Source organism: Strix uralensis, chromosome 4 (genome assembly GCF_047716275.1).
Source record: "Strix uralensis isolate ZFMK-TIS-50842 chromosome 4, bStrUra1, whole genome shotgun sequence".
In the NCBI taxonomy this organism is placed as follows: Eukaryota; Metazoa; Chordata; class Aves; order Strigiformes; family Strigidae; genus Strix; species Strix uralensis.
The window spans coordinates 51082731-51109227 of NC_133975.1; the positions used below are offsets into that span (position 1 = coordinate 51082731).

Consider the following 26497-nt stretch of genomic DNA (forward strand, 5'->3'; position numbering starts at 1 on the left):
AGAGAGTTTTACTATTTGAAAAAAATAATTTGTTAGATTCCTGTCATCACAAGACCTGCATATTCTGAAAGCTGTAGAACAAGCTTTCGCAAAACGATTAAGAGCAGAATTTCTGAAATGCAAGTGATGCTGCATGCAGCTTGAAATTTTGGCCCATTCTGACCTTCAGACATGAGATGTGTTATAAGTAGCAAATTATGCAAACAGTACGAACTACAAACGGAGACCTTTTTTAACCCAGGCAGCAATGCTTCTTCTTCACTAACACCAAAAGACAGTCCTCTCAGAGCACAATACTGCAAAGTGTATATATCATGTGAGGCTCTGAATAGGTTTTTAGAAGTTCAGTAGAGCCGACATTGTCTTTTTAAAGAAGTGTCTATTTTCCTGGCAGTGAAGCAATTAATATTAAAGTTTTTTAGAACACTGGAACCATAAACACGTTTTTACAATGTTAACATAGACAGTTACAGCAAATTGGCATACTTGCAGAGTACAAAAGTTGAGAAATCTGGTCAGACTGGTTTCTGAAAGGCGAGAGATCTCTGTTGAAGTGATAAACATTAAAATACTATTAAGATAACATTAATAGTGGTGCTTTCAGAGAAGCCTAAGCAATCTGGTCACTCAAAAAAACAGATGAGGAAAACCAGACGGTGCAAAAAAAAAAAAACCACCACGCTTCCAGGGAATGAACCTAAAAGGGCACTTGTGTCAAATCCAATTGTGAAATTATACACAAAGGAAAGAACCTAAGTTCCCTTAGGAACCTCGAGTCATCTAAAATGCTTTAACAGTTCTAAATGTGGCGCCTTTATTTTTATAACAGATGGATGTTAATATTGAAGTGTGCTTTCTATTACAAACCCAATTTCAACTCCCTGCTCCCCAGGTGATCCAGAATGGAAACAATCCATCTTAGCATTTAATGTCAAGTTTCTTGTTTTGGCAGAAGTTCTTATTTACTATTGCATTTTTCTGCAGACATTACAGGCTTTGATGTGGATCATTCCTTTCAGGATACATATTCACTGCAGAATTATCTACATTCAAGCTGCTCGAAAGCATCCTGACCACAAAATAATTGCTGTAGCCACTTCCGTGTGCCGCTAAGATTTCTTGGGGTGCACATGTGGGATTTTTTGGAAAGCACTGGAGAACTAACAGCACTTTACTGCTGGCGCAGCTAAGGAGTGGCGTAACTTGAGTTTTAACCTATAAATCTGATGGGGCAGCCACTAGAGTTAAGGGGGTTTGTGAATGGCTCAGACTTGACTTAGGGACAATGTTCAACTTAGAGCTCAAAGGAGCTTTTCACCGGGGAACGCATCTTTTGTGTTGGGCTGGGATAAGTAGAGCATTGAGCAAAGAGCTGTCTGCGAATAAGGCAAGTTCTTCAGGAACAGGGGTAGGCAACAGTGATGTTGAAACCACTTGCGGAAGCTGGACTGAAAGCTGGGTTAGATTTTTCAGAGCCAAGTAGTCTGAGCCAGTCGCATCCTATCTTTTGGAAAGGCAAAGCTTTGATGTGAGTCTGTCCTCACATGTGCTCAGTTTTCTCTGCCTGAAGAGCAGCTCAGAGCTGTAGCCTGCGTTAATATCAGAGCATGGCTGTGGTCCAAGCACCCCACTCCAAACTAGGGGAAACAGCCTGAGAGCAGCAAAACAGGAGGAGAGACATGTGGAGGTTGCAAGAGCATGATGCTTTGGCAAGGGACCTCAGGTTAAGATTTTAGGGCAACCTCTTTAAAATAAATATATAACATTATATAAATATATATCATTTCATAACATAACATACCCATATTACAGAGTTCCTCTTGTGGATGAAGGAAATCACAGGCATCTATGGGGGTTGGAGAAGGAACTTGCCCTTGGGAACCAGAAATACATGATGTAGAAGTGGGGCCAGCTGGGAAGATTTGCAAGTGCAGTTGGCATTTCTGTCACTGCTAATGAACAAGTCTTTAAAAAAAAGAAGAAAATTATACAATGAAGAAACACTTCTAGAAGTGTAAATTGTAGAAGTTTAAAAATTTTTCCAAAGAGGTGGGAAACATCAAAACTCCTTTAAAACTACTTAGAAAATGAAGCCTTTTTGAAAGAAAGGTTCTTAGGTTATTTACATGCTTGGCTAAGTTTTACTCGGGAGCTTTCTGAAAGCTGAAAGTGACACATTACTGTTAAAAAAGCACTGAAATAGTGCAAGAATCCACTTCTATAGTTTCCTGGAAAAAAACCCTCCAGCATAAAATCCAAATCACCCTGGGTCTTCATCAGACACCGAAAAAAAGATGCAAAGAGCTGACTCATGACCTAACTGTGGTGGTGTTTCAAACTGAAGGGTAACGGCGCGTGGCTGTCGCAGGCGCACTGGCAAGGAGGGCGGCAAGGCGCGTCCAGTGCGCACCCCAAACCTCTGCTGTGCAGGCCGGGAGGGTTATTACTCACCATCCACAAGCGTATTCATCACACTTTGGAGCTAGTCCTAGTCCTAAAATCTCAGTGTGTGTTTACATATCGATTTAAGTGATGATGTGGATTCTGACGAACACAGATAGAAGCGCTCCTGGAGGAGTTAGCGGGCTGTGGTCTGCATCCCCCGGTCTGGTACGCACAGCCTGACCCCAGCACCTGTACTGTTCGATTTAATTAAATAGCGTACAGTTGTTTTGAAGCCAAACTCCTCTACGCTGCTTTAAAGCCTTCGGGGGACTGGTTTGATCAGAGCCTCTACTGACGACAGAAAAGAAACAACTTTCAAAACCCAGCGAGAAATATGGCATATGAAATCCCTCAGCCATCGGGGGGAGAAGCTTCAAAATGTTCCACAACTCGAAATGCAGCTTGGGAGTGTCGGCACTAACAGGGCTCAGCTGAGCTGAAATTCCCGTTGGGGTACAGACTGAACAGGAACAGATCAAGGATGCTCGTTAGATACCCCATTTAAACATCTGACAAAATACGCTCCTTCAACAATTGCCAACGTAGTTTGAATTCTCTGATTATTTTTGCACCTAGGAAAAACCCCCATTTGCTTTCCCTGGTTTTGGAGAAGTTTCCGCTTTGCCAGCCAGGGAGGCTGCCCCTGTATCTGCGGCCACTGCCCCATGGTGCAGCAAAGTCCGCTTTGAAGTTGGCCGGGTGAAACAAGGAGTGGGGTTTTTGCAGCCTCTCAGCGATGTCAGCTCATTAAGTACTCAGCTCCCACTGAAAAGTTTGAAATTTACGAATCGGCTCAACCTGAAAAATTTCAGGCCTGAGGTGACTTTTCAGATATTAGTGTCGAGGAGCCGCGCGAGTACCCAAGAGAGGAAAGAGACACTCGGAGCTTGGGTTCCTCATCTAGGACTGGAGTTTATCGCCAACCCAACCAGGACCGGCCGCTGCTCTTGCGCTCCCCGTCGTAGGGATCTGCCACGGCAAGCGAGCAACTCCTGGGTGTTTTTTTCCTAATTTCGGAACGAAAAGGAACCACTGTGGAGCAGTGGGGTCCTAAACTGCTCGAGGCGCCGCACATGTGGAGGGGGGCCCACGCCGCGGCGGAGCGGGCGAAGGTGATGCCGCGGGCAGCACCGTGGGGCGGGTCGGTTGGGCTTTCCTTTCCCCGCCGGGGACGAAGGAGAGCGGGGCAGCCCGCCGGACACCGACAGGCCCCCGCTGCCCCCGGGAACGGACCTTCTCCGCGGGTGGAGGCCACGGACGCCACCGCCGGGGGGGGGGGGGCCTCCGCCCTGCCCAGGCCCCCCTCCCCCGTGTGACCCCCCCGCACCCCACTGCCGCCGGGGCCGCTACGGCTGCGGCAGCCCGGTCTCCCGCCGCCACCCCCCGCCCTCGGGTCACCCCATGGCGCGGGGGGGGGCGGGGCGGGGCGCGCGGCGCCGGTGGGGGCGGGCGGGGCGGGGCGGGGCCGCCGCTGCGCGCTGTGTGCTGGAATGCGCGGCGCCTCCCGCCCCGCCGCCGCCGCCGCCGCCAGCAGCGCCTCCCCGCCTCGCGCGCGCCCGGCCCCGCGCGCACCGCCCCGCGCCCCGCAGCAGCCGCGCGGCCGGGCGGCCCCGCGCCGCCGGTGAGTGCGGCGGGGCCCGGGCCCGGGGGGTGGTGGTGGGGAGGCGGCTGGGCCGGGCCGGGCCGGGCCGGGCCGGGTCGGGCCGGGCGAGAGGCGCTGTCCAGGGCTGATCTGCGGCCGGCGGGCGGGCGGGCGGGCGGGCGGGGGCAGCCGGGCCCGGCGGGGCGGGGGGGGGGGGGGGATCAGCACCACGGCTAAGGAGCCGCGGCCGCCGCCGGCGCCGTGCCGTCCGCGGGGGCGCTCGCCGGGCCTCGCCGCCGCCGGAAGGCGATGCCGTCGCCGGGCGGGCCGGGCCGGGCCGGGCGCAGCCCCAGGCCGTGGGCCCGGGGCGGAGGCCCGGGGCGCCTCTCGCCCTCTCGCCGCCGTGACCTTGCCGGTACCGAGCCGGTTTCCCCCACCCCACTCCCCCGCTCCGGCGCCGCTGCCCTGCCCTGCCCGCCGCGGGGGGGAGGAAGAAGCCGAGCCCTTGCCTCGCCTCCCGTCCCCGCGGGCTGGCGGCAGGGGGAGCGGCGGGGTGGCCGTGCCCGGCCGGGCCCCCTCGGCGGCGGCGGGCGGGCCGGGGGCGGCGGCGGGCGGCGCGGGGAGGGCCGCTTTGTGTGGGCAGGCAGAAAATGGCCGCATGCCTGGCAGGGAGGGAGGGCGGCGGCGGCGGGGGCACGGCCCGGCCCGGCTCCCTCGGCCGCCTCCCCCGCCTCCCGCGGCGGATGTGCGCCGGGCCGCGGTGGGGGCGGCGGCCGGGCCGGGCCGCCCCCTTTTGTTGGCGGCCTTGGGCCCGGCGGGGTCCCTCGGGCAGCCGGCAGCCGGGCGGGGGCCCTCGGCGGGGCCCGGCGGCCTCAGCACCCACCCGCGGGCGCCTGCGCCGCCCCCGGTGTCTGACATGGCGGGGCCTCGCGGGAGCTGGTGGGTCCCGCGGCCCCCGTGGGAGCGGGCAGCGCTGCCAGCCGGCCCGGCGAACCGCCCCGGGCCCTGCGGGACCGAGGACGTGGGACCCCGCTGTCAGTGCTCTCCCCCGCCCGGCCTCCACAGGGTGGGATCCTGCACCGCACGTAGGGCGGAACCACACAGCCCTTTCGGGAGAGAAAAGGGACCCCCACCCGCCCCCCGAGACCGAGTGGGGTCGGTGGTAGCGGGGGAGCCCTCGCCCCGGGTCCTGCCTCCCGCTGCCCCTGCGCCTCAGCGGAGAAGTTTAATTTTCTAGTGGTGCCTGGAGGGCTGCTTGGACAGCACAAAGCAGAGGTGGCTTTTCAGCAACTCGGGTGCTCACAGGTGTTCTTTTCTCTTCCAACAGAATCCCTGCCATGGCAACTCAAGTGCTGGGACAGTCGGGTGGGAGCAGCCTCTTTCCTGGCAGTGCTAATATTGGTATGGCATTGTCCAACGACATGTATGACTTACACGACCTTTCTAAAGCTGAACTGGCAGCTCCTCAGCTTATTATGCTGGCAAATGTGGCCTTGACGGGAGAAGTCAATGGCAACTGCTGCGATTACCTGGTTGGAGAAGAGAGGCAAATGGCAGAACTGACAACGGTGGGGGATAGCAACTTCTCAGACAGCGATGGAGAGGGTATGGAAGATACCCAGGCTGCAGAGAGTGACCGTGAGGCACCTGAAAATGTGGAATTAAGCTCTCTGGAAGTTCCTAGTGTGGAAACCCAAGGTGCAACTGCTTGCCCCCCTCCTAAGACTCCCGGTGTGGACAAAGATGTCTCATTGGAAGCACCAGGTACTCCAGAAAGCACAGAGGACAAGTGTAAGAGCTTGAAGAGCAAGCCGTTTCGTTGTAAGCCTTGCCAGTATGAGGCAGAGTCGGAAGAGGAGTTTGTGCATCACATCAGGGTTCACAGTGCTAAGAAATTCTTTGTGGAAGAAAATGCAGAAAAGCAAGCCCAGGTGAAGGAGTCTGATTCTTGCACCGCAGAAGAAGTGGATTTCTCTAAGGGCCCGATCCGTTGTGATCGTTGTGGCTATAACACTAACAGATATGATCACTATCTGGCTCACTTGAAGCACCACAACAAAGCAGGGGAAAATGAGAGAGTCTACAAGTGTACCATATGCACTTATACTACCGTCAGTGAATATCACTGGAAGAAACACCTAAGAAATCATTTTCCCAGGAAAGTGTATACCTGCTCACAATGCTCCTATTTTTCAGACAGGAAGAACAATTATATTCAACATATTCGAACTCACACAGGTAAGTCTTTCATCTTTTTTGATTTAAGTGTAGTAGGAGTACTGAGAAACTGTGATGAATGGAGCAAGCCGAGAGTCTTATTTCCAAAGTTCGTTCCACACCGATAAAGCTCTGCGCTCTCTCCTCTCGGTGCTACCAGGTTTATAGCCTCATGGAAGGGTGGATTTGGTTTGAACTCCAGCCTGCAGTCCTAGGGGACTGAGAAAATCTCTCAATGTCAGGAGCCCAAGAGGAGATGAAGAGCATCCTGTTGAGTAATTTTAGGCCAGGTTTTTGAAGAGTGCATGACAGATTGTGCCAGTGATGACTGTCAGGGTCTATGACACAAAAGCCTGATGTACTGTAAAAACAAAACAGGCAGGTTGACAAAAAGTGCCTAAATCACATGGGTAGTTTTGAAAATGGTGCCTTCAGACTGAACTGAAACTTGACTAAGCTGTAATTACAGAGAAGAAAGAGCTGATACACACATGCAGAAGAGCCATCCAGCATCTACAAAGTCGGAGTAAGTGTTGTGTTCCCAGTGAATGAATTCCTCTTAATGTACAGGGGCCTCGTTTTTCCTAAGGTCTGCATCACTGCAGTAGGCAGAAGTAGACACATACTTCTGCTGGCCTAAAGGAAGCCTTCAAGGGAGTCTTTGGCCTGATTTCCTGTCTTCTCCTAACGTCGGTTTGTAATTGTAATCTCAAGGAAAAGCGTGAGGCCCCTTTCTGCTCTGGTTCATACCAAGTGGAATTGGAGGACCTTCAGTGTTGCTGCTGTCCTGTGAGCTGGGGCCGCAGGTGTTTTAGGAGATACCTTGCTTTCTATCAGGAGACCCTTGCCAGCCTCTTACATGGGGAGACCTGAAGCGTACCCAGACTTGAGACTCCTTTCTAGGAGGCGACAACATAGCTGCCTCACCTCTCTGGGCAGTGAGGTGCAGTTGCTTTGCCTCCTGATCTCTTCTGTGGAAGCAGGAGTGCAGTTCAGACCTTTCTTGCAGCTGCCAGAAGCTTTTATTACTACCTTGTCAAGGCTTTCTGAGAAGAGGGCTGACTTGCTAACCATCTTCTAGCGTGATGACCTGACTCGGTTCCCCTTTATTGTAAGCTGTGCCGGCTGAGCAAAACACTGGGGAATTTCTCCTTTGAAGTCATGTTTTGTCCTAGCAGTGACACGAATGGTCTGGAGGCTTCAGTTCAGTTGTCTGCAGCTGTCTGGAAGGGGAGGGCTGGACTCGGGCGGCCTCGGGGCTGGGCTTGAGCTCGTGTGCAGAAGTTTGTGTTCGTCAGCATGCTTTAGCATCTGCTTTGACAGGGTTGGGAGGGTCTGCTGGGATTTTTAGTACATTAAGACATACTCTTCTTTTAACAATAGCCACGTGCTGTTGTTTAGAGGATACCATCAATTTAAAAATCAGTCCTGTCTAAATATTTTTTTCCTAAACAAGTAAACAAAGATTATTGTGAGAGGTGTTAGGAAAATGGTGTGGTTTATCTTCCAGTTTGTTTTCTTCCTGTGTATTGGGGGAGATAACAGGAAAGAGACCAGGAAAAAAATGACAAAATAATAGGAGAAAAACAAAATAAATCATCCAGGGAACTCATGGCCAAATATGAGCCTATGCTGTGGTGCTTGTTTTACATTTGTCTCGACTTTAAATTCATCCCTGCTTGTGTTTGTACATGACATTATGTCCCCCCTCTGATCTCTGAAAGCTCTTGTTGAGTTTTACAGGGACTAACCATGAAAGTGTGTTTGCTGAGGAAGCGCTCTGTTACCACTGCATTTGACCAATTTATCAGTCAACTGGATTAAAATTTTTTAAAAAAGCATGATAAACTATGTAGGATATTGGCCAGTTCCTCTTTTCTTCTTTAAAAATAGTGTGCAATCAAGGTTTCTGGTTCTTTGGTTTGCCATGTCTTTTCATTATTTTAATTAAGCTGAAATAAGTGATAATGATTATGATTTCAGCATTTTTTAGTCCACCCCGGTAGTTGTTTCTTTGCTAGCTCTTAACTAAAAAGTTAAGATCTTTCAGCCAGTTCTCACGTGATAAAAATCTTTCAAATACGTTAGTAGACTGATTTAGGAATATGCCTTTATTCCAGTAACATCGTTTTTGTGGGAGAGAGTGTGGAAGCTAAAGGAAGAGTATTGGAAGAATGAATAAGCTAATGGCAGGTATATTTATACACCAGGCTAAAAGTTTTTGCTGGCATTAAACTGTCTGAATGATACTAAGATATCTTTGGATATAGTTTTAATTTAAAAGTTAAGAAAAATATTTGTTGGGAAAAAAATGAGAGGGATACATACATACTTCATTTTCTTCCTATTTTATGGGTTCAGAATGTTAGGAAGAAAGTTGGAATTTTTTGTTTCTTTGGTTTCCTGATTGCTAGTAGGTTAAATAATTTTGGATGGATACTTTTCTTTCTCTCCTATTTTTTGTACTTCACCTGACTTTTTCTGTGTGGGAAAATGCCTCCTTGCAGATAATTGGATTCTGCTGTGTTTGAGCCATCCAGTTTTCTGAAACACTGACTCTGTGCGGAGTACAGTTTCACAAGATCAAATGCACTGCTGGTGCTGGAGAAAGGCAGTCTCAGTTTTCTCCCTGTATCCTGGGACTGGTTGATTCAGCTCACTAAAATGGCAGTAAAATAATCCTTACTTCCTCCCCACGTTGGTTTTCTGCTGGTTAGTGAACCGAATCGATTTACTAAGGACACATACAAATACCAGACGTGGCCGGCAGCAGGGAAGGGGGCTGCATGCTGGTACCTTGCATGGTGGGAGAAGCACCTATCCTCTGCATGTTTGGGGATCACGGGTAGGCAGGCAGAGGTTATCTTCTTGGCCTGTTGCTTGCATCCGTGGTGGAAAGCAGGTGGCCATGAACCCATCCTGTACTGGAACGTACCTTGCAGCTCTCAATAGTGCTTGTGTGGCAGGCTCCTGACAAATATGGGGGACCTTGGGCAGAGGGGTGGTTTAAGGACCCTGCAGATGGTCATAAGCTTGTCAGCTGGGAAAGCTACATCTGGAAGAACCGATCTGCTGCAGGAGGGGGTGGCTGGAGATGTTCAGGGCCGTCCCTTCCTCTGTTTATTGGGCAGAAAGGACCCTTTGTGTCAGGGACAGACCTACCTGGACTTGTTGGTGCTCATTAGATGTGTTAGACCAAGTTTTGACTTGACTTACTCCATCAACTATCCACACCACTGATCCTGGAACTGTACTAGGTACAAGACAGTGCAGCATTGTTCTCATTTTTTTTTCTTTTTACTTGTTAGAAGCAATTTCTAGAAAACTTAATTGAAAATCATCTGCAGGGCTATATAAATAAGACATCTACTTCAGGCAGTTGCAGTGTTCACTGCTTAGCTTTGGGCTGTCTTTTTTTATTTTGGTTGTCACGGGGGATCTTTCTTCCTTGCCACTGTGTTGGAAGTTTGATAGAAGCAGTTTTGTTTCAAGCAGACATAACTTTTAATGGCATTACAAGAAAAGCTTTATAAAGAGATGATCTTAAACTTGTTCACTGGTGTCGGTCTGCCTGTTCATTTGCATAGAGTTAAGTGCCTGCTTTTGCTAGGTTGGGGCTTATTCGTTAAGTGTCTTGTGGAGAGGTTTTTTTGGTGGCTTGTTTGCATATAATGAGCTTGTAAAATTACAATAAAAATCCTCTGGGGAATAGCATTTTATAAAACAGCCCTTACAGTGTAGTCATGCATTTAATTCTCAAGTGGCAATAACACATTTTAAATTAGTTGCATTCATCATACTTTAAATCCAGTACATTTTGTTGCTGTGCCCTGTATAAAATACCTGAAAGAAAGCCTTTTCCACATTCCTAACGTTGTAGGTAACTTTAAAGATATGAAATTTCAGGTAATGGGAAGAAGACATGACTGAATATTCCAGGACCTTTGGCCACATATTTTCAGATTGTAAGGAGTCATTTAAAAACAAAACCATTTCTTCGTAACAAAAGGACTAACCCTCCCTTGTACATGACTTAATCTTATTGTGTGTATTGCACCAATCTCCTGCCTTGTTTTAACTGGAAAGGGAGGGGGGTTATGGTTGTTAGGGTGAATTTACCTTTAAACTGCTGATTTAATAGAGAATGATAGTCTAAATGTTTGATGGGAGGAAGAAATGTGGGATTAGTCTGCATTACAAAGACTGCTTCTACTGCTGTTTCGGCAAAGGCCAGCAGTGGAGCCTCACATCACATACTGGCAAATGAAGGTCTTTGCTGCTGCGATAGAGCTGTGCCTCTGAAAGTGAATAAACGGCCTGTATGCGGGGCTTTTGCTGACATCCAGGTCTCAGTGATTTGGAGAGCACGTTGGTTGTATGCCTCAACTGATGTAGCAAAATGCTGTAGTGTGATTCTGACTGTGATCTGAGTAAATATTACCACCAACTTAATTTTCCCTTCCCAACTTCACTCCCTCTTCTGTTGGGGGTATCCACCTGAGACTAAAAAGTGTTTTTATAACTTGAAGTGCGGACAAGGCCGCCTAGATCTCTTGGCTGTGCTAGCAGCTTGGGGCAAACACCCCTGGTACTTACCTGGACCTGCCTAACAGCTGCTAATTCTAAAACTGTCTGCCTTTATTTGAGGCTTGTCTTCACTTGAAAAGGATTTTCAAGTATCATTATACTGATAGTTGCACAAGCTAACTGTCCCTTGTGGAGACCTAGTTTATGGCAGGTTAGTTTCCATTAGTTCTCCAGAAACGACGACTCTGCAGGCAGAGGGATTTGAATCTTCAAAATAAATGTTGCTGCTACACTTGAGCTTTTGCTAGCAGCATAGTTTCGCTGAGCAGGGCATCATGCTTTTCCACGCTCCAAGCTAATTTCACTCTGCCAATAAAACTTTGGAAGTAGAGACCCAGTCTCTATCTGCACTTGTCTTATGACACATGGAGGTCCACGCTGAATGGATGGTTGCTCTCCATCTTAATCCAGATTAAACATGGAGGTTTCAGGTAAGGCGTTATGTGAACCAAGAGTATTCATGGTTTCTTACAGGGTCTGTATCTTTTGTGCATCTTCTGAGTGCTGGGAGAAAAATACTGTACAAAAGTCAGCTCTGGTGGCTTAGTGCTTCCTAAAGGTGGCCGTCCTCATCACCTTTTCCCTGAGGTTTCCGTCTGACCCCAGATGAACATGATGGTGTGCCTCTCTTATAGTCTGCCCCTTCACTGCCCTCGTTGATAACACATTGATGACATGTTGCACTGGTCCAGCTTGGGCATATGCTTCTCACTGTGTCCCTTTGCTGAGATATAGTGTGCCCTCAAGTACAACTTGGGGATCTGTGACAGCCTCACATGTGTGGCTCAGCAACCCAAGTTTGGGAATCAGCTGTGTTTCAGTAACAAATATGCTGTTTGTTTTTACAGGAGAGCGACCCTATCAATGTGCTATGTGTCCTTATTCCAGCTCTCAGAAGACCCATTTAACCAGGCACATGCGCACCCACTCAGGTTGGTAAGGGGCGGCAGCAGCATGACTCAGGAGAAGGGGGTGGTTCACAGAATCACAGCGTGGTTGAAGTTGGAAGGGACCTCTGGAGGTCATCTGGTTCAGCCCCCCTGCTCAAGCAGGGCCCACCTAGAGCAGGCTGCCCAGTTCTGTGTGAGATGTCATCTCATCCAGTACAGCCTGAGCTCCTATTTTAACAGGGAAGGTTGTCTTTACCTGCTAAGGAAATGCAGTGTCGTTAATAAAAGTGCTAACAGGGCTATAGATCTTTTTCTTTCCCTTTTACTTTGCAAGGTGTATTCTGAGGTTCATAGGGCTACTCTAGTAGTCCTAGTAATCTAGTAGCAAATACAACATTGTGATGATATATGAACAGATTCATGTCTTCTGTCTGCTGCCATAACTCAGTCCAAATCAATGAATCTGGGAAGATTTGAGCATTTGAAAGTGTCCTCTGTGATGTCTGCAATTTCATCTCATCCAGGAGTTCTGAGGGAACCCTTAGCTTTTGGTCAGTATTACAGGAAGATGTAAAATAGCATCTGCTTGTGGCAAGGTGACACACAGGAGAAAAAAAGCAAACTCAGAGGGTGTTCACAAGTGACTTGGTCTTGAGGCACTAAAAGACAAATTAGCAGTTTTCACTAGCCTTTATTTCTCATTACTGGTCATAAGCTGTGGTGTTACAAACATTTGCTCTCTTGTGAATCTCTTTTTGAATGAATTAATAGCATTTTTGTGAATTGTAACAGCGTAGGCATGCTAGACACAAGGACAGTTGTCCTTTGTGACCCTGGTAGAGGAGTTCAGGTAGATCACAGTCTGTGCGTTTGGTTTGTTAATATCTGAATCGACCAGATGTAAGTGAATTCCTAATCCTAGCAAACAGTAGTGAAAGTCTCCTGAACAGTAATTGTTTCAATTTCAATATATGAGGCTTTTAATTGAAACCAGAAGGCAGGCAAAACTGTAGTGGAGGGGGGTTTTGGACCCATTAAAAACAGCCAGCTTTAAAACGACACGCAAATATTTTGGTTTGAGAATTTTGTGAATGAAGTATTCCGCTTCCAGAAAAAAAAATAGTTTTTGGCTGAACCTCTGGGCTCAATGCAAATTTGGAAATGGTTTGGTCTGTACTGAGCCTGGAAACTGTTTCCTGAACATCTTACTCTCCCTTTGTCTGTGCAAGGAAGTCTCAAATCTGAAGGAGATGAGGAGTGGGATCTGCCCTTGGCCCGTGACTCAAAGGTCTGGGAGGGAGGGTGTGAGCTGTGCTGATAGAAGTGGGAGTGCACATGGGACTCTTGCTATCAGGGGCGTTTTATTAATAGCTCTCATAACTTCTCTTGCATGTCATGCCGCATTGTCCAGGCAGCTGAACCTTTTCTGTGGCATTTTCTGGACTCCTGCAGTTCACAGGGTGGTCTTTTAAGGCAAACTGGTGCTGGACCTTTCTTCAAATGTCAGATAGTGAACGACCGGTTTAGAACCTACTTCACAGCTGTAGTCTTAGCCATCTCGGTACATGTCCTTTCCACTTGTGCAACAAAACCCCTGAATTTAGTAGAGGTGATGGACACAAACTTCACACACAATCTTTGAGTTACCCTATTGCAGCTACCTTGTGAGCACTCCATGCAGTTCGAACAGCTTGTTCATACGTACATAAGAGAGAGGCTGTTCTTGTCCTCGCTCTGTGTAACATGTTCCTTGAAGTATAGGTGATAAAGGTCCATACTTGAGAGAAGGATGAACAGTGAAGCACATCAAGCTTAAACTTGCAGAATATGTCACCAGGAAGGAAGGAAAGAAGACAGGCTGAAGATGATAGGGAAGCAAAGTAACCCTTCTTTAAATAATAAAGAGATGCTGCAGGCAGACGTGAAATGATTTAGACTCTTAAACAAGCGTCCTCATGCTTGCTGCCAGGGAGGCAGCATGGCCTTTTAACAGAGTTTGTGAGGGCGTTGCAGATCAGCCCTGTGGCTAACACACAGACACCACAGTCATAGTGACTTCATCTTCGCTGCAGGCTGCTCTGGTCTCCTGAGTCGTGCTGCAGAGGAGCAGCATGAGTACGGGCAGTGTTGAGGCAGCAGGTTGCAGGGGTGGGAGAAGTACTATTGTACCATGAGCAGAAGGGGCTGGAGTGGATTTTCAGCATACTTAGGAATTGGCGTGCATTAGTTCTGCAGATCAGTTTTGAGATGCTGGTTCGGAGCTCAGGAGCATCCCAAATTCCTCAGCTGAATTTGCACATGCACAGATGTTCTCGAAGTATTTCTGGACTTGAGTCGTTGCGCTAGAAGTGTTTTTCCTATTTGCTTTGAAGTGTAAATTGAAAGCCACTTCTGCAGTGGCATGCACTAAGGCAGAACATTTCAGGAACACTTCTGCAAGAGTCATTGCACAACTGTAAACGCAAATTTCAGTAGTAACATGATGGCTTTGGACTGCATCTGGTTGGCTTGCCAAGAGTAGCCTGCAGCCAGTACATCATGTGTTTGAGACACCATAACAGTGAACTGAATTATCAGAGGTAAAGATCATCTGAGCAGCGTGCCCCTTTCACGTGCTTTGGTTTTTGCTAGCTTCTTTTCCCTCATTTCCTTTTCAATGCAAACATGAAGTATGCTAAATCTGTGTAAAGTTGGACTTTTTTGAAACGTTTGTGTGAAACTGCTATTCATCAAATGTTACATTTCCATTTTTCTACAATGCATTCAATGGACCAGTTGGGTATGGATTCCATTTGCTAATATTACTGTAGAGAGATCTCTGCCGGTATGTATGCATAGCCAGAACCTGTGACGTTGTTACTGCTTGTTTGGTTTTGGATCCCCTTCCTCCCAACCCTCACCCTTCTCTCTTTTTTTGTATTTTGTTCCTAGTGTCTTGTGAATGTGTTTGTGATACGTGGATTTCTTATGTTGACTTCACTTAATTTTAAAGGCGCATGGATATTTTTTTTTCTTTTTGAGTTTCATATTTCTGTATCTGTATTAGTGGGAAGTGATTGCCCCTCCCCCCCCCCCCCCCCATGCTTAATAATCACCATCATTCCCTTCCGCCCTTCCTTCCTTAGGTGAGAAGCCATTCAAATGTGATCAGTGCAGCTATGTGGCCTCAAACCAGCATGAAGTAACTCGTCATGCAAGGCAGGTTCACAATGGGCCGAAGCCTCTGACCTGCCCACACTGTGACTACAAAACAGCTGACCGCAGCAATTTCAAAAAGCACGTTGAGCTCCACGTCAATCCGCGCCAGTTTCTCTGTCCTGTTTGTGATTATGCAGCATCTAAAAAATGTAACCTGCAGTATCACATCAAATCCAGGCATCCTGATTGTTCTGACATCACCATGGATGTTTCAAAGGTGAAGCTACGGACTAAAAAGAGCGAAGCTGACTTTTCTGAGAGCATTAATGACAAAGCAGAGAAGGAACAAACTAAAGGGGATTCAGCTGCAAAGAAAACTGAGAAAATTGTGAAAGTGGAGAAAAAAGATAATTTGGCAAAGGAAAAGAAGCCGACGAACAATGTTTCTGCAGGTCAGGTGACAACCAGAAGTCGGAAATCAGCTTCAGAAAACAAGGAGGTGGATATTAAAACTGAGAAAAATACTGAGAAAACATGTAAAACAAAGAAGATCAAAAGAAAGGCAGAGGCTGAAGTAACTTCCTCAAAGCAAGAGCCTGCAAATGATACCTCAACAGTAACAAAAAAGAAAAAGAAAGTGGAAGCTAAACCCAGAGACTGCCAGGAAGCTCAAAAAAGTGACATTGTACCAGAGGAGGAGCCTAAAAAGCAAAATTCTTGCCTCAAGAAAAACAGAAAAAAGAAAGCTCTGAAAAATAAGCACAGTAAGAAAAGCAGTAAACTCGATCAGGAGAAGATCGAGGAAGAGGAGATGCCAGATGAGCGTCATATCACAGAAGAAGATGGATGTGTGAAGCCTGACACTGAGAGCAGTGACCAGAAGGAGCAAGATCCCACTGACACAGCGGCATTAAACGACGATGGTAGTCATGCTCTCAAGGGGGAGAGCGCTGATGCCAAAGGAGGCTGTGTAGAAGACCCAGGGCAGCTTTGTCTGCCAGCTCAGGATGCAAACACAGAAGCTGAGGTAGAGGACCAAGAAATGCCTGCTGCAGCAACAGAGAGCGAAGACGCTGTTGGTGAAAAAGAGGAGGAGAGAAAGCCGGACAGAGGGGAAGGCACTTGCTCTGAGGAATCTTCCCATGCAGTGTCTTCTGAAAAAGGCTTGGATGTGCCCATGGATGTGGTACCAGATCTGGCGCCTGAGAAGGAGCCAGAGGAAACCTTCGTGGCAGAAACTGTGAGTAACTCAGACCTACTGGACCTGACCAAGACGTGCCTGCCAGTGACAGAGCCAGCAGGAGATGCCGTGCCGGCACCTGCGCCCCCAGAAGGGTGTATGCAAAGCCCTCAAGTAGCTCTGGCCTTATCATCTCCGGATAACACAGCAGTGAATGAATCTCAGGAAATGGATGAGGATGAGGGCATCCACAGCCACGAAGGCAGCGACATAAGTGACAACATATCAGAAGGAAGCGATGACTCGGGGTTAAATGGCGCTCGCTCTGTACAAGAAGAAACAAGTCCAAAGACATCACAAGGAGCTGCAGACACTGCAGTCGCCAGGGAGAACTATGTGTGCATTTTTTGTGACCGCTCATTTAAAAAGGAAGGTGAATACAGCAAGCACCTCAATCGCCACTTAGTCAATGTGTATTATCTTGAGAAGGCAACAAAAGGTCAGGAGTAGAAATAGCTGTGGTTTGGGGGAATCTTCTTTTGTACGATCTTATACAGTTTATGTACAGATATTGTAGATTTATTTTTTTTTTTTTAAGCACGGTTTGCTTTAGTGTCTGCATTGGTTTGGTTTTTAAGTTGAAAATATTTTGGACACTTTTCTGTGTAATGGTGAACTCATTAATTATTGGATCTCTTCATTAGAGAAGGCAGATAGGGTGTATGAGGCTGTGTCCTGTAAAGTCAGTGTAAGCTTCTAGTATATTAGCTTATGCAATTCTTTTATAAATTGAGTTTTAGGAACAAGACTGTAGCTAACAATACACAAGTTGGATGTTTATAGAGCCATTGGCATTAGTTGCTTTTTGTTCTAGCAGCCAACTCCTCCTCTCTCTCCCCAGTTCCCTTCCCCTTTTTTTTTTTTTAGTTCTCTATGTGTCTTGATGTTCAAAGTGTTAAACTACTTGATGGTTTTTCTACCAGGAAGATAGCTTCTATTACATAAAGAGCACTTTGTAAAAGAAATCAAAGTTGGCTAGTGATGAACATAACTGTTTAAGATAATTATAATTGTGAACGTACATTTCAGATCCCCTAAGCGTGAATGGTGAGCCAAGATTTGGGAGTAGTCCTTCCAACTTTTGATTGGAGAATCGCTGTTTTGATTAATATCTTAATGACTATGATATGTAATTGGCTTTGTTGTGGGGGAGCAAGTTTATTATTTTTAATTTCTGCTTTTTTTTTTGATTGTGCTTTAAGAGCTTAAAATATTGCACATTGTTTTTGATTTTTACCTATGCAGTTTAATCCTTTAGGAATAGCGCTTGTGCAGTACATGTACACTTTATATATGCATGTTTGATTTTGCTTGTGTAAGTTTTTTTTTTTTATTTGGAAATGTTCAGATTCGTTGCTTACCATGGGACAGTTTTCTGTGACAGTTTTCTGTGATGCTCTTTACTGCAGATTTTTCTTGTTTTCCTGGGGTATTATTAGTTGTGCATGAAATTATTAATTGCTTGGCTATATATTTTTGACTGACTTTAAAATTGTATAGTTCTTGAGCAAAAGGATACCAATGCAGTTTCAAAACACTATAGGATTTATCATGGAAATGCCACTTCTGATGTTTTGAATACACATACAGAGTAATAAATTGTAATTTGGGATCACCAGACAGGAAAATACTCACTCTCAGTGGAAAGGGTCTGCAGCTTCTGCAAGTCCAGATCTTCTTTTTTCCTCTCCTTTTCCTTTCCGTGATGGACAGCAGTCAAACTCCATGAGCTTAAAATAAATAAAATAGTACCAGTGATAGAAGTATGGTTCATCTAACATCCCCCACGCCAAAAAAACAGATAAATCAACTGGTAAGCAACAAACCTGGCATTAAAAACTGTAGGAATTCCTGCTCCTTATTCATTCAGGTTGCATTTAATAAAGTCATCTGGCTTCCATGCAGAGAGAAACACGTAGGTGATCAGATTGTCATCTCCAGTCTCTGTGTCATACCAGGATTTTTTAATTCTAAACAGATTTAATTTATGGCACACACAAACACAAGAGAGATTGCATACTTACTGCTTGTAGCCAACCAGTGGCAAAATGTAAACACAGTCCAAACCAGCAGGGAAAAAACAAAACCCTTCAGTCCCATCTGTGCACTCTTCTGTCAGCTGCCTTTCCAGTGGGAACAGTTGGGGACAGCTTCTCTGGTTGTCAGCTCCAAAGAAGCAAATTTGGAGGCAGGTGTTATTTGGAGAGTGGAGTTGAGGAGCTCAGACACTATTTGTCAGAGCACTTTATGGCAGATACTCTCAATGTAACTCTGGAATAAACCCTATTCTCTGCATGTCCCCACAGCATCTTCCCCTCCAAACAAACCCATTGCCTTGAATGAATAGAGAGCAACAATGCTACATTGCTTCTGCTTTTGGGAGAGATTGGTAATAGGAGGCCAAAGATTTGAGAGGGAAGGCATCCCTCGTGGCAGAAATCAATTGTATAATGTATAGTGAGTTTTTGTTTGCTTAGATAGTGTTCAATCCTTACCTTGGCTGCGACAATCATTGTCAACTGAAGATCAAGTTGCAACTATATTTATGTTAAACATTAAGAAAATAAACCTAGTTGAATTGTTTTCCTAAACAACCAGTTGTAATAGACTTAGATGTATTTTTTTTTCTTCATAATAGTGTTTCCTTTATATATAAATGTTGCCACCATTTGTGAGCGATGTGAGCAGATGCTGGGAATTCCAGGACTGTGTAGAGGTTTTATAGCTCCCTTCATACCCTTGCAAAGAGCCTTTGCCGTCTTGTGAGAGACTTCAAGGACTTTAGCTGTGTTCAAATAAACTTGTGGACTGTCCTGATATTTTTTCTGGTTTGTTTTTGAATGAAAATAATGGTGTTGACTGACTTTAAATCTCTGTCTATGAGATAAAAACAAAGATGTGGTTCTCTCAGATACTCTGCTGCACATTTCGGTGAAGTGGTCAAGGTTTCAATGCTTCATCTGACAAGAACTCTTTGAGGACGATGGTCAGCTCCTGTTCGGCAGTGTTTCTTACCACGAGATTAGAAACTGAAAATAAATTATTAACATATTAAGAAGAAGGAATGTTGATTCTTTCTATCCGAGACCCATCAACAATGTCCTGAAATACCTAATGTTGGCGCAGAACTGTGTTGGAATTTTCTGCTTGGTTAAGACCAACGTTTGGGAGTATGTTATGGTAAAACAGCAAGGATGTAATGCATTATGTGTACCTAAAATGTTAGACGTTGCTAATATTAAGTATTTGAGGGGGAGTGCAGGTCAGATAACCCACCATATACGGTGGTCTTACATTGCTGTATCTCCCGTTAAACAATGCCTTTTTTTGTTGTTGTTGTTCTTTTTCAATATTCTTAAATTATTTTGTGTTGGTTTTGCCAATGCTAGCGTTTTTGTGTTTATTGGCAATAATACTTGTACGAGTGTTCAACCTCCAGTATGTGGTTGAAAGGATTAGCACACTGATACTCCTACACTGCCAGCCCTCGGTTGAGCAACGTGGTGTTTTGGGCTTTTGCTGTATGAATCTATACATTCAAAGTAACTGCCCTGAGGAATGGTCTAGAAGTGGGTAGCTAGGCATTAATAATCCATGGTATTGTAATTGGTATTTCTGGATTTTGATGATCTAGGATGGAACTTTAGTCACTTAAAAGAAGAATGTTTAACAACTGACAGGCCAGTTAAGATATGGTAACGTCATTGATTTCAACAGATTTAATGTAGCTGAAAGGTATTAAATCAAATTCAAGAGTTTTCTTGAATGTCAGTTGTGTAGATATGTGGCGTGCATTCAATATTAACAGAATCCAAATAGCTAATGGAATTGTTTTATGTGTACATATATTTTCCCCTTCTAAAATTACACTAGCTAACAAACTTTTGTAAGCTGGCATGGAAACTTGTTTATGATGTTTAGTTGCACCATGTTTGAGCTTTTACAGTGCAATACTTGTATTCTCTGAATTAAACCAAAGGTAATTTTTTTTTCATGCTCTCTCTACTGTAGTGCATGACAGTCTTTTCTACATTTGTAATAGATGTAAAACAAGCCAGATCATACATCCTGTTTTTACCTAAAACATGTATAAGAAGTCTTTTGTTCAAAATGTAGTATAAAGTTAAACTAAATTGCATTATATTAACCCTTACAAGTGTATTTTCCTAAGCATAGTTATGATTAAATAAACTTTATTAAGGAACTTGGAGCTTCTATCTCCCACTTATTAATGGCTATGAAAGCCATTTGTAACTAAAGGCAGGAGCAGCACAAGCATGGTTGACAGAGCTCTTCAGGACCTCAAGCCAGCACAGTCTGGGGAGCCAGTATACAGATGCCACGTGTGTGCGCACACGGGCTTGACTGCAAACAGGGACAACGTCTCCAGAAATAGGTTCTTTCTCCAGTTCAACACATTATATTCATTTCCCTGCCTGCTTCAGTGAGGGCAGGGCACAAGGTGGGGGATGCATGCACACAGCCGAGGTTCAGACTTAATGCTGGACCTGTTTGTGACTTGGCAGGACAGGCCCGATGGGCGTGAAAGGCATAGTCCCTGCCACATGAGAAGAAATGCAGCTTGATGGAAACTGGAATTTAAATTTGAGTTTCAGATGTAATGCAGGTGGCAATTCCTCCTGCATTCCAAAGGGGTCTCTGGTGCTGTCTCATTTGGGGAATTAACAGTAGGTTTATAAAAATTATGTCACCCATCATCCCTATGGCTATGATACTGTCTGTATAGATACTGAAAATGTCTTGAGAGCTGTGGAGCTTGGTGTAGCCTGTACGGGTTTTCATCTCTCTGTCAGCCTGGCCCTCTTACAAAACCTGAGCTGGATTAGCCCATGATGCTAACCTGCCTTCTAGGGCTTGGTCATTCTTATCTCCTACTAATGCAGAACAATTCCTATTTGCCAAGGCATCAAGGCAAATGATGTTTAATGAACTTGTGGGGATAGTTGTACATGCAGCTGCTGCAGCTTTGAACAGTTTGAAACTTCTATGCTAGAAGGATAAGAAGTGAGCTTTTGTCTTCTCTGATTAAATGTTTTCTTATAAACAACACTCCCCCCAGGGTCATCTTAGTCTGTCAGTGGGAATCTGGGGTTCTGAGCCATGCAATCAGTAGGCAAGCAGCAAAGAGCCGGGTGCACTGTTACCACAGGGCATAGACTTGGAGGGCTGCAGGGTGGCAGGGCTGTCATCACCTGGGTAAGGGGCAGGTTTTGGTTTGCTCCTCTTGAAGTCCTGTAGACAGTGTGTATGCAGTTTAGGGTAAAGCCGGTGTAGGGACAGGGAACAGGAGTGGTGCCTGAGCCTGCCCATGGACTGCAAGGGAGATGCTCTGGGAGCATGGCATAGAGACAGCAGGGTCTGGATACTTGTGTGCCTCTTTGCCTGTGCTGTGTGAGTTAATGATTTCAGAATGGATCAATAGAGGAGGCCCTGCCCTTTGTACCACCAGCTAGTGCTGCCCCCCACCCCCAGGAAGGTGTTCTGGGGACAAACTAGCTGAAACAGGAGAACACAAGTGGGTTGGTAACCTGAGAAACCATTTTCCCTTAAGCCTGCAGTCAGGTCATCCTTATCTTTGACTAGCTCCTTGCACGTTGGTGGAAAACCTGCTAGTTTTTTCCTGATAGAAAACCAGGATAAAACCTGCTAGGCTGAAAACATTCATAGAAGCTGCTTTATGCTAAGTTGTTTTTTTACAGAACTGGGTAGCTAAGCACAAGTGCATGTCTCCACGGTACCTTGCAGGCCAGCAAACTGCCAGCAAACTCCTGCCCAGTCACCCAGATGCCCGAAAGGTGAGTTACCTCAAGTGGGGGATAGCTTAGCTTTCTGCTGGCTTGTATGGAGACAGAGTGAGTTCATGTCTTAATTCAGCTGCCTTATTCAGGCTTTGCTGATGCTCTGAAGGAGTCGAAATGCTAGGTTCCTGATTTTGGTTTGGTGGTTTGTTTGTTTGTTTGTTTGTTTTTAAAGCTTAGCCATGCTGACACAAGTGGCTTTACCTTGTTCACGTACAGTATAACCTACACGTAGGAAAAGGTAATTCTAGAAGGGCAAAACCCTACCCTTGGTCAGGTTGTATTTTTAAGCTTGGTAACTTGAGTTCCCTGCATCTCCCTCCTTTACTGGAGGCACCTGACCTGTGGCAAGACAATGTCATGGCAGTGCTCTGACACCCTCAGGCTCAAGCTAGGCGGCTGAACCTGCCCCTTGCCCACGGACTGGTCGGAGGAGCCATTGTTGGCTCCTTTAGCCCTGTATAGGTCAGAGCACTCAAACTGCTGTCATCTGTAGCAGAGGCTGTGCTGGAGGTGAGGGGATAGATGAGGTTTGTGGCTGGGTTTGTGTCCATCACAGACAGACGAAGGAGAGTTGTGGCAAAAAGTTGAGTGGAAAGATGGTGACCAGTCCCTTGGTGAGGATGCCAGGGCAGGAACATCGGCAGTGCCCTGGGTGGTTATAAAGCGGCAGGACCACCTTCTGAGTGCTGACACAGGTGTGTGCTGCCTTAAGCAGGGACTCAGGAGGTGAAACTGCCAAGGGGCAGTAATTTTTAAGTGGGGATTTCAGGAGCACATGCTTGCAGCATAGCACGCACTTGTGCAATGCACCTAACACAAAGCTGTGGCATTGCAGGCATGCACCCTGCACTCACAGCATAGCACATGCTCCCCAACTAACACATGGGTAGCATAGCACGTGTTCGCCTGCCCTCTGATCTGGCCTGGCTGTTTGCACTCTGTTCAGTATCCCTGTGCCCTGTAATCATGGAGGAAAACCAAAAAGAAGGCTGAGCCCCTTTCCCGTCACTGTGCTGGGAGTCCTAGTTTTAATAAAGGGTTTGTGTGCTGCTCTAGTTCTTCCAAAAGGCACTAAGCCCTGGACCTGCCCAGAGCTGGCCACAATAGCCCTGATGGTTTGAGGGCTTTTTCTTTTTCTCCTCTTTCTTGATTTGGTGCTGCCTGGTGAGGCTGGGGCACAGAATAGTTCAAAGATGTGACCACAGCCACACTGTGACACCCAGTGTGTGGCATGGGATGCTACCACCACCTCATCCTCAACAGCAGCTGGGTAAGAATTCCCCCTGGTGTTTCAGGTCGCTGCTGGCTGACCTGCATGGGCAAAACTCTCCTCTGCCACTGCAGGAACCACAGGGATGGGTCAATGCACTGCCCTGGCATGGACCCACCATCAAGTTTCTGCTCCATCAGCAATCATGATGGGCAACTCCCAGCAGTTTACCTGCAAGATCAGTGAAGACACTTGCTAGTGAGGGGAGTTTATGGGCAATTGCAAACTGTGAATCACAAGAAAATCACCAGGAAGGAGATGCTTGAAACTTCTGGTAAATTAGGCTCCCAGCCCAATGCACCTCTCCCCACATTACAGGCTATTTTGGGAGTGTTAACAGTGGGCAAAATTTCAAACCTTATGTGGGACTTGTTCTGCTCTTGCCATGAAAAGCAGCGGCGATTTCCCTAGGCTGGGAGTCCCCTGCCGTGAGCAGCTCTGAAAAGGGAATAGCCACTGGGCAAGGAAAGGAAGCTGCCTTTTGTTTTCGGTGAGCTGGCACCACATCGGATGCGTGCCAAAGCAAACCAACCCACAGGCTCCCAGCCGCAGCAGCACGTCCCTGCTTGCAGGGTGGCGGGGAGATGCAGCCCTCCCTTGCCTGGCCCAGTTCTGCATGCCACACTGCCCCGCTTCAACCTAGCTCTCTGTGCTTGGCCAGGAAGTTGAGGAGCATCCCTGTCCAGGTATAAAAACACCCCTGGGTACTGCAACCCCCCGACAGCTCAAAGGCACTGCCAGCCAGCTTTAGCTGTTACACATTCAAATCTGTCCTTCTCTAGGATTTTACTTGTATTTTAACTACCCCATCTGAAGCTGTGAGCTGTTTTTTTGTGCAGTTCTCCAGAAAACTGAGTAGTTCTGAATACTCTCTTCTGGAGCAGCTATGATTGCACCCTGCTAGTGCACACTGGGACACCCATGAAGAGCAAACTTTACCAGGGGGTTGGACCTTCCCAGCCCTCTCTTTATGCCTCAGTTTTGCACAGACTCAAACCACCTTTGCTTTTGGTTCCTCTGCTAAGATGAAATCAGCCATTGTCCACAGGCATGGTAAAAATTGTCTTACATTTCAGGCTGTCTGGCATAAACCAGACACAAACCCTCCATTTGAGAAGCGTTTCCAAGCAGGTCTTCAGCTCCTGTGTAATTCAGCCCTGGGAACTCATAAAAGGCATATCTATGCTTTCATTGAGGCAGTAATTGCTTCCACATTACAACCTCCTGCATACCAGGGTTTAGCATGTGTCAGGAGCATCCATTTTTGTTCCCAGCTGGGGCTGTTGATAGCTGACTGCTGCTCTCATGGCAGAGCATGGCTTTTGCAAAAGCCCTTCAACACCTGCCCAACACCAAGGCCCTGCGCTGCCCCAGCTTGCCCCTTGCACATCTGGGTTGGACACAAAAGGACGTGGGGCATGGGAGGCATGCATGCCCCCTCCCTGCACATCCCGGTGTTAGCAGCAAGCCTTTTCTCCTGGGTATGCTTCCGGTACCCTCGAGCCCACATGCAGCCCACCTGTCCTTGTAGAAAGGTTGGTGGTTGTTTTTTTTTTTTCCCCAAAACCAGGCAACCTGCTACGCCAAACACTTGCCTTGGCTACAATTTTTCACATCCAGCCCGGGGGCTGAGGACCACCGCTGTAACAGAGGCAGGTCTTCCAGTTGCTCTTTCCGCATGTGGAGATGTTTGCCTTTCATGTTGTCTTTCCCAGACATACAGCAGCAGAGGAATGTTATAGGGGATGCCTGGTTTGGATTTGTCAAGCTAGTTTGAACAGACCGCAGCCAGACCCTTTTCCTGCCTCCCAGTTTAGCTGAGAGCACTGTGACTTTTTCCATGCCTGCTTTTCTCAGACTGCTCCACATAATCCCAACAAATGAGAAGGCACAGGCTTCTGCTTTCCACTGTCTGTTGTCCCCCCCCCCACCCCCTTAAATGAAGTATGTTACTGGCACTAGACAGGTTCTCTTCAAGGCACAAAACATCGTGTATCTGTGTGACAGCATAAGGAAAAACCAACGTCTGTAGTTAGTTCTGGCTGGAAATGTCATTTTAGGCAGCAGGATGGGGCTAGTGCCGGGTTTCTGCAGGCTGGCCCTGTTGAGCTGTCTAAACGTAGCTGCAGGCCAGTGAAGAGGCATCTTTAAGCATGCAGACTAAAGCAACTTCTCCAGCCCAGGCTGCACACCCACAAAGGAGCACACACAGACAGTGGTGGGAAGGGAAGCCCAAATAATGCCCTGACTGGCTACTCCCAGGGCCATCATCGGAGCCATCAGCCCATCAAAGGCCCATCTGCACAAACCTAGAGCTGCACAGGGCCACAACGGGAGACAGGAACCCAACTGAGGGACTCCTGGGGAATGAACAGCTGTCTGGGCCCCTCCCAGGGCTGTGTTTGCGGAGCCATCAGTCCCTCTGACCAGGAGCAAATTCCATCACAATGTCTTTCTCTTGGAGACAGATCTTGTCAATGTTTATAAACACCTGAAGGGAGGGTATAAAGATGACAGGGCCAGGCTCTTTTCAGTGGTGCCCAGTGTCAGGACAGGAGGCAATGGGCACAAACTGAAACACAGAGGGTTTCTTCTGAACATTGGGAAACACTTTTTTACTGTGAGGGTTGCCCAGGGAGGTTGTGGTCTCCATCCCTGCAGATAGTAAAAAACCATCTAGACACAATCCTGGGCAGCCTGCTCCAGGTGGCCTTGCTTGAGCAGGGAGGTGGGCCAGAGAACCTCCAGATGTCACTTCAATGCCAACCATCCTGTGAGTCTGTGTATCTCAGAGCTCTCCAGGTCACCTTTTGGGCTAAGGAGGATTGTTGTCTAGGAGTGTAACACACATCAGGGGATGCAGCAGAAGAACATTTTGAGATTGCACAATATTTGTTCAGGGGAGGAATCATGGGTGGAAAAAGGGAGGGATTTAGGTGATTTGGGGAACAAGCATGGGAAATAGAGGGCTAGTTATGTATAAATAGTTGGCTCGTCAGTACGCTTGTCTGTCACTGCCCTGCACCTGATCAGCACAATCTGTCCTGTGTCCTTATTAAATTCCTTTCTAACTGGGTGAGGGCTCTGTATTCTGTGTCCATATGGGGACATGACGGCAGCAACTGGAGTCAGACTGTGGGTTGAAGGAGCTGTGTGTCCATGGTGCAGCAACTGAAGTGGGGACAGGTGTGCTATCACTAGTGAGGATCAAGCTGGATTAGCTGAACAGATGAAATGGCCTGGCAGAAAAGGGGTGTGGGGGTCTCTAAGGGCCAGCTCAGAGTGTCAGAACATCTGGATAGCTCT

The 26497-nt window shown here is 47.0% G+C and overlaps 1 protein-coding gene across 2 annotated transcripts; it reads left to right on the forward strand.

Moving 5' to 3' along the window:
- Positions 1 to 4009: 4009 nt before the first annotated feature.
- REST (RE1 silencing transcription factor) lies at positions 4010 to 20309 on the forward strand. Of its 2 annotated transcripts, XM_074866710.1 has the most exons (4): positions 4010 to 4066; positions 5355 to 6265; positions 11680 to 11763; positions 14847 to 20309. In XM_074866710.1, exons 2-4 carry the CDS (start codon positions 5365 to 5367, stop codon positions 16547 to 16549), a joined length of 2688 nt encoding a protein of 895 aa, XP_074722811.1. In that variant the 5' UTR covers positions 4010 to 4066; positions 5355 to 5364; the 3' UTR covers positions 16550 to 20309. The 2 variants fall into 2 exon arrangements, with proteins under 2 accessions (XP_074722811.1, XP_074722813.1); XM_074866712.1 differs by lacking the exon at positions 11680 to 11763.
- Positions 20310 to 26497: the final 6188 nt, after the last annotated feature.